Source organism: Anas platyrhynchos, chromosome 3, assembly GCF_047663525.1.
Source record: "Anas platyrhynchos isolate ZD024472 breed Pekin duck chromosome 3, IASCAAS_PekinDuck_T2T, whole genome shotgun sequence".
NCBI lineage: Eukaryota > Metazoa > Chordata > Aves > Anseriformes > Anatidae > Anas > Anas platyrhynchos.
This window is the reverse complement of record NC_092589.1, coordinates 11,293,524-11,307,980: the sequence shown is the minus strand read 5'-3', so window position 1 is coordinate 11,307,980 and position 14,457 is coordinate 11,293,524. Positions and strand designations below refer to the sequence as shown.

The 14,457-nt window shown below is 46.6% G+C and overlaps 1 protein-coding gene across 4 annotated transcripts; it reads left to right on the top strand.

The window, feature by feature from the left end:
* The first annotated feature begins 217 nt into the window (after positions 1 to 217).
* On the top strand, positions 218 to 13,549 carry LOC101804560 (uncharacterized). 4 transcript variants are annotated; one of them, XR_011807968.1, is made up of 5 exons: positions 218 to 1,024; positions 1,193 to 1,564; positions 2,030 to 2,108; positions 9,424 to 9,543; positions 10,716 to 13,549. XR_011807968.1 is itself a non-coding variant. In XM_072035299.1 (4 exons), exons 1-4 carry the CDS (start codon positions 625 to 627, stop codon positions 10,963 to 10,965), a joined length of 849 nt encoding a protein of 282 aa, XP_071891400.1. In that variant the 5' UTR covers positions 561 to 624; the 3' UTR covers positions 10,966 to 13,549. The 4 variants fall into 4 exon arrangements, 2 of the variants coding, with proteins under 2 accessions (XP_071891400.1, XP_071891401.1); XR_011807969.1 differs by having other exon boundaries at positions 244 to 1,024; positions 1,193 to 1,258; XM_072035299.1 differs by lacking the exon at positions 1,193 to 1,564 and having other exon boundaries at positions 561 to 1,024.
* The last annotated feature ends 908 nt before the right edge of the window (positions 13,550 to 14,457 follow it).

Below are 14,457 nucleotides of genomic sequence, written 5' to 3'. Positions count from 1 at the left end.
GGGTCCCAGTAAGAGCTGGCAGTCGGGAAGCAACGAGCTTATTCAGAAGCTTTCCTCCTGTCCTGCTGTTAGGGGCTAGCTGAGCCTTGTAGCTGTAGGATTTGCCTTTGCCACTCTTGTTCCTATGTCTGCGGTCTCCTCTGATCCCGCAGGGGCTACAGCTGCAGCACAGAGCCCCGCTGTGCTGTGTACCAGGGGCATTTCCCCACGCAGTGACAAATGTACTCTGTGTGGCACTGCTCTGCTGCCTGGGGATTAGCTCTAGTCCATGGCTTCCCAATGCCGTGCACACTGCTGTAAGAAATCCCTACAGACACCACTGGCCCTAAAGAAGGCACATGGGAAAATACCCTTACATAACAAAGCCCTAAATTTCAGCCTGGTGGAGCACCCAAGTGTGCAGCAAAGCCAAGACAAACAGAGAACTGCTGTCTCCTGAAAGCGTGTGCAGTTTGGCAATCTCCGCTGTTGGTATATCCACGACCATGACTCATCCTCCCCGGGGGCTCTGCCTTGCCTCCGCACGTTTCGCAATGCTGCCTGGCTTTATAACAGCCCGGCTGTGCACGGAGACTCCCCGCAGATTTCTCAGCTCGCCTGTGAGGGAGGAGGAGGCTAATCCTAATGATGATTTTCCTCTTCCAGCACTGGGTCTTGCTGGCTGTAGACTTGTTCCTTGCGATGACCCTTTCCTGCCTCCTTTATGCCTTTGTGTTTGTTTCCGTCGTCTTTTTGGCCTGCTGCATTATCTTCTTGTCCTTCGGCATTGTGGAGAAGAACATTGACGTAAAAGGGAGAGCAATTGTCATTCTCGTGTCCAACAGCTCCATTGGGAGGACATTTGCCAGGAACCTGGATAAAGCAGGTTTTAGGGTGTCTGCTGCACACTGGCCTCCTCGAGAGGAGGGGATGACCACGAAAGAAGAGTGCTCTTCGAGCATGGAGGTAGCACAGCTCCACATGACTGACGATGAGTACCAGAAGACAGTGAAAACCTTCATAGAAAGCCACTTGTCCCTGAAAGGTAACTCTGAGGGCAAACTTGCAGATTGCACCTACAGCATATATCAAAATGCGCAAGATTGTGAGGTCGTTGCAATTCACCAGCAAACAAGAGTGCTGTAGGAAATGGGCTATATACTCTAACTGCATTGCTTTTTCTTGTGCAAAACAAACATTTTGCTTTTTCCAGGGATAAGAGCCTACTCTGGTGGCTGTGAAAGGCCCCAGTAGACCCCAGTCCCCGGAGGAAGGCAAGGTAGGCCAAGGAACAGGGGAGATGGTCCCACCAAGGCACAGAGGGCTGGACTGACCATGGGGAGAAAACACAGGGATGAGGAAAGGGGAGCAGAGACTTGGACAGTGACCTGTGTCTGATTTTTAAGTTCTTCTGCATTAAAGAAAAAAACTGAGGTTCCTCTTAGCTCCTTGCCTGCTGTGGGATTCGTAAGAGCCAGGTCTGAGCTTTGGCTGCCAGGCTGGGACATCCTGAACCCCGTTGCTGCTGCCATTTCTGTGGGGCTACGGGACTGAGAGCGACCACAGAGCCACCGGGGGGCCACGTGTAAGCACTCTGCCTTTCTAGGTGCAGGATGAAGGGTGCGGGTGGGCAGGCTGGTTCCCGCCCCCGCTCCATTAGCTCTGCTATCCAGGAGCCTCTGTCCTCACAGCCAGAGTTTTGTGCCACTTGGGAGTGACAGAAAATTCAGCCTTCGCTGGCCAGGCTGTAACCTCACCGCTCGCAGGGCTGCAGGGTTACAAGGGAAGAGGCCAGCCCTCTCCTCCTCCATAAGCCTAGTCAAGGCACGTCCGAGCAGTGAAGCTCCCTCACCGCCTCCCCATACTGCCTCCTTCCTTCTCCAGCTTACCTATTTCTTTGCTCTTTGCTCGGTGGTTTCTGCGGCTCACCTTGAGCTTCTCTGCCCACTCACACCGTGCTGAAGTCTGAGAGCGTCCGTCTCTCACCAGGAGCGATAGCGAGACCCCTCGCGTCGCTGCCCGGCACTGAAAATTCTCTCTGTGCCCCCAGGCCCTGCGCAGGACAGCTGTGCTGGAAGGCAGAGCACTCACCAGGAGCCGCCCCTGCTGCAGGCACCCCCAGAGACACGGTAGGGAACCCCAACAACGCCGGCTGCCACCCGCAGCTGTCGGCGACCCAGCACGGGCTGCCTCCCGTCCCGCTGCTTCCTTCCTCAGAGGCACCCGGCAGACCAGAAGTGCCTGTGCTTGGATCCTGTGAAACTGTGCTGGCAAAACCTGCCTGCGTGGACAAGGCCTGACAGCTCACAGGGCTGAGCACCAGCACCCCCCTCCTCCGCAAACCAGTAAGGGAGACTTCCTCCACCAGTACGGCTCCAGGGGCCTGTGCTGTTTTAACTACAGGAGGATCTGGCCCAGTGATATCCCTTCTCCTTTAGGTTACTTTGATCATGGTATTGGTTAAATAAAGGCTCTTCTAAGTCTTTTTTTTTTTTTTTTTTTTTTGGCGGGGCTCTCTGCTGTAGGATCCATGAGGTTTTGTTTTCTGCTTAGGATCTCCTGCACTGTGTTCACATCATAGATGTGGATGTACTAAATGTATTTCCCATGTGCTGACCCAATTGCATAGCACATCAAAGCACTGTGCCAGGAATTTAAGGAAAAACAAACAAAACTTCAGACTTTTTGTTAATGATTTCAAGCGAGTGCTGGCATCTATTCTGTAAGGTTTGCTGTAGTATTTTGGCATAAGCTGGGTGAATTGGAACACCTGCCAGCAGCTGACTGGTAGTAAAACAAACCAAACCAAATCAAAAGACTACACTGGTAGGTCCCCATGTGCAATGTGCGGTTTGGTCAGCAGGGTCTGGACCAGGAAAGAAGAGAGTTTGCATTGTGGGGTGAAGACGTGGCAGAGCAATCATACATCTTCCTCCTTTTAAAGATTTCCCTTATGCACTTCATGTGTATGCAACTTTTGGTTTCCAAAGACTGGAATGTTCATATTTGATTGTGTATTTTCTGTTTGTTTTTATATAGCTGGTACTCATGGGAAGTCTTTAGTGCTATAACTGTGCTAGTGTAAATAAAGACATTTGTTTGATATAAGCACAGATTCTGAAATGCAAAATGTGTCACTCCCAAAGTGACACAACACAGAGAGAACCCCCTTGCCACAGTTCCTTCTGGAATTAAAAGGCTTATTACAAATGAAATCACGTATTTGTTATCCTGGTGCAGGCCCACAGATCTAAATTTCCAGGTAGGCTTACACATTTATTTTGAGGTTGCAGTACGAATGATTAAGGCGCTGTTAGGTGTAGAGAGAACATAAGGATACAGAGAAATGCAAGCCAGCCCCCTTCCAAATTCATACTATGTTGTTTGCAATAGCCTACTTTTGTTCATAATAAGTCTTTTGTTCTTATAGCTTTTTAACCTGCAGTACCTTTAGATCAGATGTTTAAATTTTCTGCAACCAGGAGGCCAAAGAGATAGAGGGGAAAGGGGGAAAGAGCAAGTCTTAATTGCTCACCTTCGGGAGCTGGCCGTGTACTATCAGACATTGCGAGAGCTCTTGGCCTGGCATCCCAGTGCTCTGGGCTCCAGCTGCTTGAGAAATTGCTGCGCTGTGTTGCTCTTTGGGCACACTGCCTGGAAATGCTGGCAATTGCTTCATGGCTTTCAGGGCTGGCTGCGGCGAGGGTGGGGCAGGACAAGGAGGAAAAGATGTGGAGATGGGCAAGGCCCAGCAGACCAGCACGAGAAGGGTTCAGACAACCGGAGTGCTCGTCTAATTAATTGCTGCAGCATGTTGGCGTTCAGCTAATCACACGCACAAGCACAACAGGCATGGGGCTAAGCAAAATTAGTATGTACTGCTCCCTGCCCGAAGAGTGACTGCCTTGGGCTTTGCCAAGAAGTGCAAGTCTCAAAAAACTGCCAAGGATCCCCGCCCTGCCAGCCTGCACAGAGTTCAGCTCCCCACGTTACAGTGCTGGAGCAAGACAGAGTGGAGAAACTGCTGTTTCAATCTAGCCTCAGCCTACTCGTGTTTCAGAGATTAGCCAAACCGTGCTTTTTCTTCAGCTGCTCCCAAACCACTTCTGCTATCTTGAGAGATTCCATCTCCTCTTTTTGGTGTCTTTAACCTTCCTCAAGTCTTTCTGTGCTCCAGGCATCTAGCATCTGCATGTCTGTGGATGGCCACCGAAGCACACAGAGCAGCCACTGTGGCAGTGTTTGTCAGAGTTCCCTTCTCGCTGTACTTCAGGGACCACTCAAAGTTGGTTTCACTGGCTTGCCATATTTCTTCCCATTCCTCTACCACTCCTCGCAGGATTTCATACTGTGCTGCCAACCATCACCCTTCCTAGATGTTCCATCCACTTTCCCGTTCCTCGTTTTTCTTCTGCAGTAGGTAGCAGCCATAGATGCTCTCCCTGTACCTTCATTCGCCGTGCACCTCTCCCTCAGCACCCACCTGCTTTGGTTCGCCATGCAGCTCAGCCCACGGAGGCACTCTTGTGATTAAGAGAAGATGAAAGTGAGAGCCCAGTGTGTCTGAACAGGAGACACTTAAACTGCTCCTTTGTCCAGTGGAAGCACTGCACAAATCCTTTCACTTCATAAGGATAGCAGTGCAGTAAATCAGGTGGTTTTATTTGAAGATAACCCTTCCTCACTCACTTAGCCATGCTACGCTTACCTCAAGACAAAGGGCTAGGCCATACAATCATTCCTAAACTCAACGGAGGGAAAGTTTAGTTTTATTTTGCAACAGCATGGCTTAGAGCATGGCGCAAGCCAGGGAGAGCCACAACAACCTGCTGTTCTGGCTCCAGAGACAGATCGAAGAGATGCGATAATCATTGACGGCACTAAACTACCAGGCAATAGGAATTATGAATGAATAAGACAAATGAAATCATATACTCATGCAATTTTAAAGAGTACTGCATTATTTAACTTCACTCAGCTACAACAACGGCGGGCCACCTTGGATAAATCAGGCCACTTTCCACACTGCAAATGCCTATGTTTGGAGTTATGACTCAAATGATTGATATTTGTAGCTATGTTTTTGTGCCTTTAATGTGGGTTATCTAGAAGTCTTTGAAAAACTGGTTTGCAACTGTATTGCCTTCCTATCTCCTGGGGATTTATTAGAACTAGAGCAGCACTTTGATACAGCAGCAATCAGGACCATGCAGCTACTCAGAGAAAACAGATCTCATTCTGAAACTGTAGCTCGGGAGGAGCTATTTATTTTAGGATGAAAGGGAGAATGAGAGCCGTAACGTGAATCTATGCATCACCTATACCACCTGCATTTTCTTCCTCCAAAAAGAAGCTATACATCACCACCTATGGACATTTTATGAGGCCAGTTTTCTCTTTCCTGAAGTGCTTTTGTAATTCTCTTGTTTCAACAGACAACTTCTCTGCCAAGCACCCTGGACGAACACATTAAAAAAATAAACAAACAAACAACAAACATGATTAAAGAGTTGCACAAGCCAGAAACACTGCAGCAACACTTCTCCTCCTCCGTCCCCATCCCTCGCTCATCACCAGTGGGCAGAGCCCAATGTGGGTGTGCAGCCTCCGTCCCCACACCACGTCGCTGCCGCTGACACTTGCCTGCTGCTGCCAGAGCAAGGCCGCGTGCTGGAAGGGGCCAGCACCCGAGACCCCGTGCTGAGTCCTCAGACACAGCCCCCAGACAAGGGTTTCCAAGCTTCATCAGTCATTAAGTCATACAAGGCTGAAGAGTTTTTTCCAGGAATCACGTGAAAGATGCCTATATTTATGAAATACTGTTCTTGAAACAAACAAACAACACATTTTCATGCATTTGCAGTGGTAGGATTAGAGATGCAAGGTAAAATAAAAAACAAGTTGCCTGGGAAGCTATTTATTCATCTCCTGTGCATGATGCTAGACTAACCTCTGGTCCTGTAAGTCACAGGAACTATTCTGAGACGTAACATAATCTTTATGCCAATGTAAAACTGTCCTGAACTAGGGCTCAACTTTGCACCAGTTTAGAAACCGAGCACTGGTTTTCATTAACCAGAGTTGGACAGCTTCTGACCAGAAAAATATTTTGGAAAAACACCAGGATTAGAGCTCAAAGAATTGTATGGTTTTATTTCCTCTTAGAGATAACGCAGTTTTTCAGAAAGAGTATTAAGAGTGTGGATGCCTCTATCTGTATTTTTTGTCATTCCAAGCCTTCAGAAAAAAAATTCTGGAGTAGGGTTTTGTTAGGGAAAGGGAACCAAGTGAGAAATGTTATCTGGAATGCTGTTTTCATCTGTTACAGTGCTTAAAGGTAGAAACCTTCTGAGCAGTTCCATGACATACACTTAGAGACTTAATTTAAACTATGTAGTAAGACTGAACATAAATAAAAATTGAATACTTCTGTATGTGATAATTAAATGTTTCCCTAATACACACAAATAAACTACCTATTTTATTAGAGATCTTCTGAGTAGATTATTTTAAATCTACTCTCTTGAAATTCTCTATCCGACTGGCAAACTGTTTTCCCAGTACTTCCTATGCTGCAAGCTCCCAGGTAACACAGAAGAATGGCTGTGGCATTTTCAGTAAGAAAAGCCTCAAAAGGCACAAGCTCCTTCAGAGCCCTCCTTGCTGCAGCACGGAGGACTTGGCGGGCCCAGCTGAGCCCCAGCAGTCTTGCTGGTGGGACTGAATTGTGCCAGCAAAATCCAGAATTCCTCCCCTGGGAGGAAACATCTGACAGGTTGAGGCTGTGCTACAGAAGCTGTGCAGATCCCAGCACAGAGCTGAACTGCAGCCTGAGCAGGATGACTTCGTAACATTTGCAAAAGAATCGCACCAGTTCAGACCGGGCAATGGTCTGCCACCAGAGGCTTCAATCAACCTGTTTTTCAGGTTGATTGAATTATAAATGCACGTGGTGCAAACCTCCTCGACTTGCTGCTTTGTTATAGTTAGTTAACTGATTTGTTACGAAGACTTTGTCCATAACCACAGCCTTCTTTCTGTTCTTGGGCCATTTGCCCTAGTTTCTGGGACTGCATTTATTACAGCGTTGTTTGAATTTTATTTTGCCATGTCCTAAAAGGTGGAAACTCAACGTATGCATTGTGCAAGTCCATTTAGACCTTGGAGTTGTGCAAAAAAACCCCACCCCAAACTAACCAACCAAAAAACACCCAGATTTTTTTCTTTTTTAATTTTTCTATTGCCCGCAAACCCATTTGGTATTTGAATTGTCCTTTTACTGTAAAAGGGCAAGTGCCTGTCCCCCACTAGGGGCTTGTTTTCCCCAATCCCATCTTAAGCAGTCATTGTGAAATTAATTGAGATGTCATTAATGTAAAACTACAGCTCCTTTCAGGTCATGTGTCTTCCACTCCTTCCTTCTGGCTACCTTTGTGGTTTGATATTTGCATATATTAAAAATGCATTTTCTCTCTTTTCTTGCTACCCAAGACTTGCACAGAATCAGGCAAGCTTTTAGTCCTCATCAGAAATTCAAATTTCCATCCTGCTTTCAATTTATGGAGACCGCATTTTCCAATGAGTAAACACACTGATGGAAAATTCCCAGTCAGTTCCCATAACCACACACGCAGCGGTGACTGATTTACCAGGTCATGCCCGTAAAGGGAGGGACCATTCCCTTCTTCCCTATTCCTTCAAGAACAGCAAGCTTTAATGTTATTTATAAAAGGTCCAGAAAATAAAAATGCTGGCAGAAAGATGAGAATAAATGACATTCTTTTAAAAAATATGACCCCAAAGTCTGCAAATGTTTATGGGCTGGAAAAGGAGGTGTCAAGAGGAATGCTTCCTTCACCCATTTGCTCTCTGCACCTCTCTTTAGATATCTCTAGCAGATCTTTTATTCATGCTCCCAGCTACGGGGCGCAGGTCGTGTCTGTCTGTGTCAATCATGTGGAGTCACACTGTCTGATGCAAAACAAGGCAATGCAACCGACTCTGCAGCTAAAACGTGGCATCAGGTAAAATGAGACTAAATCTCACTGCAGTTTTCTGAGAAGCAGAGGGGCAAACACTGGGGCCAGGACATGTCTTTTTGCCTACTCCTGGAGGGCAGCCCATGGGAGTCGGTCAGCCCAGGCACCGCCGAAATACAGCTGGCACTGAGCTTTGTGCATCGGGCACAATTCAGTGAGATATGATAAACATCTGATATATGAAAATGATGTAATGAGTTGAAAAGCAGGACAGACAGTTCGGTCCAGGTTAGATGTGCAGCAAAGATGTTGAGACTCAGTCACTTTTTCTCGGGGTCAGCATTCCAGCGTGAACGGACAGATAACAGGAGCTGAGCATTGGTTTGCTCCAGCTTTCAGACACCTGCACAGCTCCCAGCACACCTGGCACAGAGAAGGCCAATTCTTGGCCATGAAAATTCATCCATAGATCTCCGTGGGCTCTTCCTAGGACACTAAGGCAATACTTCCCTCAAAACCTCATTCCAGCTCTCTCTTTCCCTGAAGCAAGACAAGACAGGTCACTCTTTTCTCAACTCTCTAACCAGCAATCACCCTTTCCCTAACATGCACTGTCTGGAGACAACTTCAAGCAGATGGGTTTAAAGGAAATATGGTGCTTAAGTAGACATTTTTAATGGGTCAGACCTATGTGGAAGCAAACTGATAAAAGTCACCTCAAAGATTATTCACTGTACCACAGACAAGCAGGCCCCAGTTCTGATTCTTGTGCCCAATAAAGTAAAAAACCTTTAAACCTGAATTTGTCCCTGGATGATGTTCGGATGCAAGAGCTTACCATTAAGAAAGGAATAAGTGCCTTGTTTTCTCTTGAAGAGAACAAGTTTCAGTGAGTGACAGTTTCTAATAAATGCCACTTGATTTTTCCTCGAGTATTTCTTGGAACGTCCTTGCTTTGATTCTAAGAAAAAAAAATTGCTAATGTTTGGCTGGTCATAAAATTGATTTGACCTTGTACAAATGATCTGACATCACTGCATGCTGCTGAGCCTTTTGAAGTGCATTAGGTTATTCATACAATAGGGCTTTTTTCTGCTTATTCTGTATGGCCTCTTTGTACAACTGACAAACATTTCCAAAGCTCTCATAAAAATAACTTCAAATAGCTAGTAAAAAACCCTAAAGATTCTGAATTCCAATGGAGCACATAACAACAAATTTCAGTGGGTGGGAAGGATTAGCTGTCTCTTGACCGGCTCTATTTCTAGTACGTCTTGCAAAAGATGGCCTTCCTAATCCCTGGCATGGGTGGCTGCTACAGAGCTTGTTATATTCAGTTTTTTAATTGGAGTAATTGAAAGTGGCTGTATCATCTGCACCCGTTATGCCTTCAGAGGAAAGTCGTGATGTAATTCAGGAGTGAGCTGTATGAGTACCCTTAGCTCATACCCTGTTAATTTGGCAGGCATGTACGGGCTGATGAAGAAGCCGTCAATCTTGATATGGGAAGAAGAGGAGCCAGACACATGCAGGTCACCCGGGAGAAAAACCTCTTACACATGGAAAAGGGTTTTCAAGAGCCCAGGTAGGAAGCACTTGTAGAAGCTGAGTACAATTGGGTACACTGCATTTCTGCAGCAATGTCTAGGTGAGGGGGGACATGTCTTTAAAATGATTTACCAAATAAATGTGTGTTTTTTTGTTTGTTTGTTTGTTTTCCCCAGTAAAAGCAGTTTTAAAAACATGTTAAGTGTCCCTGAGTGTTCAATATCTTTGAAAGCAAAGTCCTTTTTCTATGTCCCAAGCCTCACAGGGGTTGGTGATTGACAGCTTAAAACCTGAATCCAACCAGAAGTGTTAGCTAGTATTCTGGAAAACTCTTGCTCTCCAGCCTGGGCTTGTAATAAAATGACCTGGGAAGCAAAGAGCCGATACGTGCAGAATCAGCTCTGCAAAGCCCTCCCTGTCCTGGGAACCACCTGAGCTCCCTCCTCTGGCGATGGAAAAGATGGAAACACACAGTTCCTTTTGATGAAACACAACTGCAGCACTGGGATTTATCAGATGGTGAGCTTTTCACGCAGAAGATACTTCTGCCTTAGCGCTCACTGAGAGAGGTGTGTTACCAGGGCAAGCTGTTCGTTGGAAGGAGGATTTCCCAATTTGAAATAACCAGCTAATTAAAGTGTGACTTTAATTACAAATGAATGTGTCATGTAAATACGCAGATTAGTCGCATTATAAATTTGTTTGTATTATAAATGACATTTCCTTGCATGCTAAATCTCCTTGGCAGGACTTGTCACTGTTCTGAAGTGTTCTGCAGGCTTGTAAGAGCCTTGATTCTTAAGGCAGACTCTGGCCTCGAGGGGATGTTTCCAGCCACAGCATCCCAGTGCTCTTTCCTTCCTTAGAAAAGAGAGTGATGACAAAAAGCTGGAAGAGCAGGCAGACAAGCCCTCCTTCATGAAACAGGAAAGCAAGAGGGCATCTTCTCCTTTTCCAGGTGATATGCGGTATGTCACAAAAATAGATGGGGCATAGAACCAAGAAAACTGCCACCTAGCTCCCCAAATGCTCTATCTTTACTGTGGACATTGCCCTGCTCCTGACCCCCAGCCATTTGTTTTGTTTGCTTTGGTAATCCAAAGCCCATCTGGGCTGAAGGTGCTTTCCAGTTGTTGCTTTTTGAACAGTTTATTGTTTCCTTTTGCTGCTGGGCTAGTGGTTTACACAGCATCCCTTTTCTGTTTGCAGCCCTCTGTGTCGCTGTCCTCTTCTGCCCACTGAACTGTGCCCTGACTTCCCTGAAGAAGAGAGCTCTGCAGCTCCTTGTGCCCCTGAAGCCCAAAAACTGAGAGGTGAGGCAGTGTGCTCACAGCTCACTTACATACACCTGACAGCCCGCCAGCACCTCCCGCAAGGCCAGCTCTTAGTGCTGCTGGGACACAAAGGGCTGGGGGGCCAGGAGCACAGCGCAGAGCAGCTCCTGCACCTCCAGCACTGACACCTGGAGGATGCTTCCTTTTCTTTCCTTTCCACGCTCATCTGGCCCTGAGGAGTCCAGCCTGGGGCACAGCCGCATGCAGCCAGCCACCTGGGGAGCTGAACCAAGCCAAATTATCAGAGGCAAAGTGTTAGGTGCCCTCTGGCATCTTGCTGGGATTTAAGATGTATGGTAGTTGCTTTTGAAGTGCAAAGCCAGCTGGTGCATTGCTGGATCATTCTGCCCCCATTCCTGTCTTCTCTCTGCTGCTCTGATGGCTCGAGCCACAGGTACTCCGGCACACACGTAGGAGAACAACTGGAATAGTGCACTCTTACACATCCCTGCTTTAGACAAAGCACCCAGAGCCAGCTGTGATTCACCCTAGTTATTAATCCAGGCTTTAGGACAGAGGAAGGGGGAAAAAAAAAGCAAGCTATTGCGTGAGAAGGATCCCCAGGTTGGTTGGTCTGATCTTTTCCTGCAAAAGGGGGAAGAGCCCCTGGATCTCCATCTGAACCTCTCCCATCAAGTGCCTAGTTCTCTGTAGCACCTTTCCTTTGATCTCTCTGAGTCTGGATCAAGCTACGTAGCTTGCTGTAGATGCTGTGTTGAACGTTACACGGAACTGAAGTCCATTCCCCGCGCTGCAAGATGCTCGGCAGAGGCAGCTGTAGGGACAGCGATACAGTGCAGGTGTGGTGAGGGAGGGCAGGCAGTGGCCTAGCCTGAGTGAAGCCAGATGAAATGACTGAATGGCACCGAACAGCTACAGCTCTCCCAGCATCTTTCAGCAGGGAAGGAGACCCAGGGGACAGCACGGGTTGATTTTGTAACAGCACCCTGAGAAGACGCCACAGGAAGGAGCACGGCTGGGATCACAGGCGGCAAACTCCTGGCAGGGGAGAATATAAGGAGGGACTTCAATCCCAGGACAATGAAAAACTCTGCAGATGCAGACAGAAAGCAACTCCTGAACTGTGAGACAGCTCTCTAGCTCACCTGCAAGCCTAATCTGTAAGGAAGAGGACACTGAAGTTCTGGGGTGTACAGTACAACGCTGTACTGGACACACTGGGATACATGCAGAGAAAGAAAAAACATACGAAGTGAAAGGGAATAAAGGAAAAACTCTGCTGAGAAGAAAAATGCTAGGGCTTGGTTTTCATTATCTGAAGCCCCAACTCAGAACTGTCCACCTGATGGTAAGAGGTGCCACCCACCCAGGAGCTGTGTCTAGGGAGAAAAAAGAAAACTTTTACAACTGCTGCCATAAGACACTATATGAGCTTGGTATCCAGCCAGACTGAAAACAAATATTCTCATTCCATAACATCCAAGCACTGGGAGAGAACATGCCAAAGCAGAGAATTCCTGAATGAAAACCTTGCGGTTTTAGTGTTTATGCATTTGGCAAGTGGCCCATTATATGAATAATGCCAATGCCATATATTCTGCAGAATATGCCAGGAAAGGTTTCCTTTGGCCAGAACCCAGCGTTGAGCCACAGCTCTCAGGTCCCTCACTGCGTCATCCCATCCTGCACACACAACCCTGTGCAATCGCAGCTGATAGCCATCATTTTCTCCCCCAGTCTACTGAGGGGTACTTGTGTGGGCTGCTCCATGGTACTGCTTTCCTCCCAAAGTGACCTTCACTCAAAGGCCAACACCTACCTGTGTGCACAGCAGCATTCACAGTCTGCCCTTGGAGGTGCTACATGAACAAAGCTCCCAAAGATTTCACTGGAGGTTTTGCTTGCCCAAGGACCTGAGGATGGCCTACCCAGTCCATTAGGATACCGAGAACTACTGCATGCAATCATAAAACTGACTGAGGAAATACCACCATGAGATAAATTACATCATAGCTGCATTCAGAAGTGTGTTTAACACAAATTAGCTGTATTGAACTAACACTGAAGTTACAGACTAAGATTCCTGAAGCTGACTAAGGGATCTGAACACCTCAATGCTTTTAATTTGAGTGGGAACCAGGGATTTGAATTCCTTAAACAGACCTGAGTATTTCATCATCAATGTATAACAAAAAAGTAACTTGATCTTAAAGCCTAAAAACCTAAAGCCTAACCAAAACATTTTAGCAACACCTTTTGGGAAAACCTCCCCCCATCCCATCCCTAAATTACTGCTGTTAAAAGTAAAGGTTTTCAGAAACCCCTGCAAGTGTTCCAAGTTTTCAAGTCCTCCAAGAACATTTTCAGAAAAACAAACAAACAAACAAAAAAAAAACCTGCAGCAAACATTCCTCAATAGATCACTTTCACCATTTCAAAATAAATAAATAAAAAAAAAGTAATTAAAATCTAGTCAAAGAGAACAATCCTTTCCTTTAGCACCAAGCCCTCTGTCCTACAACTCAGGATGGAAATAACTGATTACCCAAGACCTGCCTTTTCTCACCGACCTCCATTGCAAAGTTTCCATAAGTTTTAACCTTTTTAAGAAAGCACAGAATTGGACTTTAATTTCCTGACAGAACCAAAATGTTAGCGATGATAGAGAATCAGAGGGACCCTGCTTACATGAATGCATTCTTTCATCATTCAAAAATATATTAATAAAGAATCTGATTGATGCTCTTCCTTCCTGGATGTCTGTATGCCTGTCAAAAAACACTAAGACAAGGATCCCCCTGGGGTAAATACATCTCATCATTGCCATTCTCTTACTTGCAATACCTTTTTTTTTTTTTTTTTTTTTTTTTTCCCAAGCACTTTTCTGGAGATTGCCCTCTCCAGAGCAGAGGTTAGCCACATAAATAGCTGCACCGAAGCCAGAGCCCAACGTGCAGGTACTACATGCCTCCACAGCCAATGCCTGGGAGGACTTCCAGACAGCCAAGGTCACTGAGATGAGAATGTTTCATCCCCTGCATGTGTTTACTGTATTCTAGAAAAAACATTCAGGGGAGGAGAAAGAGGGAGGAGAGGGGAAGAAAGCAATATAATAATGGTAAGCATAATGTGATCTGCTCATCTTTATTAATAGTTTAATCAATATAAACATTTACTGAACCCTCTTATGCACTTGCCACGATCAAGGTGCTTTATGTTTAGCTTAGCACTTGTAAGCCCTGGTTAGTGTTGTCTGCATCTCTGCTGCCCACTGCCTTCTGCCACAAAACAGCAAGGGCTGAAGCCTGGGGCCAGGACCTGGATTTCCCAGTGCCTGAAAACCCCACCATGCTCCAGTGCGTGCTGCTGGTGCTGGATTCCCCGCACACACAAGGTGGAGGTGGCAGGTCTCAGGGCATGCGGGGTGTGCCCTGTGTGCACAAGTGAATCACAGAGGTGCTGTGCTCCGAGGCACCACTTGCACCACGCACGGGGCACTTCTCACCTGTGCTGGAGGTGGCCCAACACTCCTCAGGCTTTGCAGATGACACACAGTTGGATCCTGCACTTCTCACAGCCTTTCCTTAGCGCAATCGCTTCGCAGCAGCACCTGCTTTGAGAGCTCATTAAGTAGATGCTGAAGGATACGCGAAATA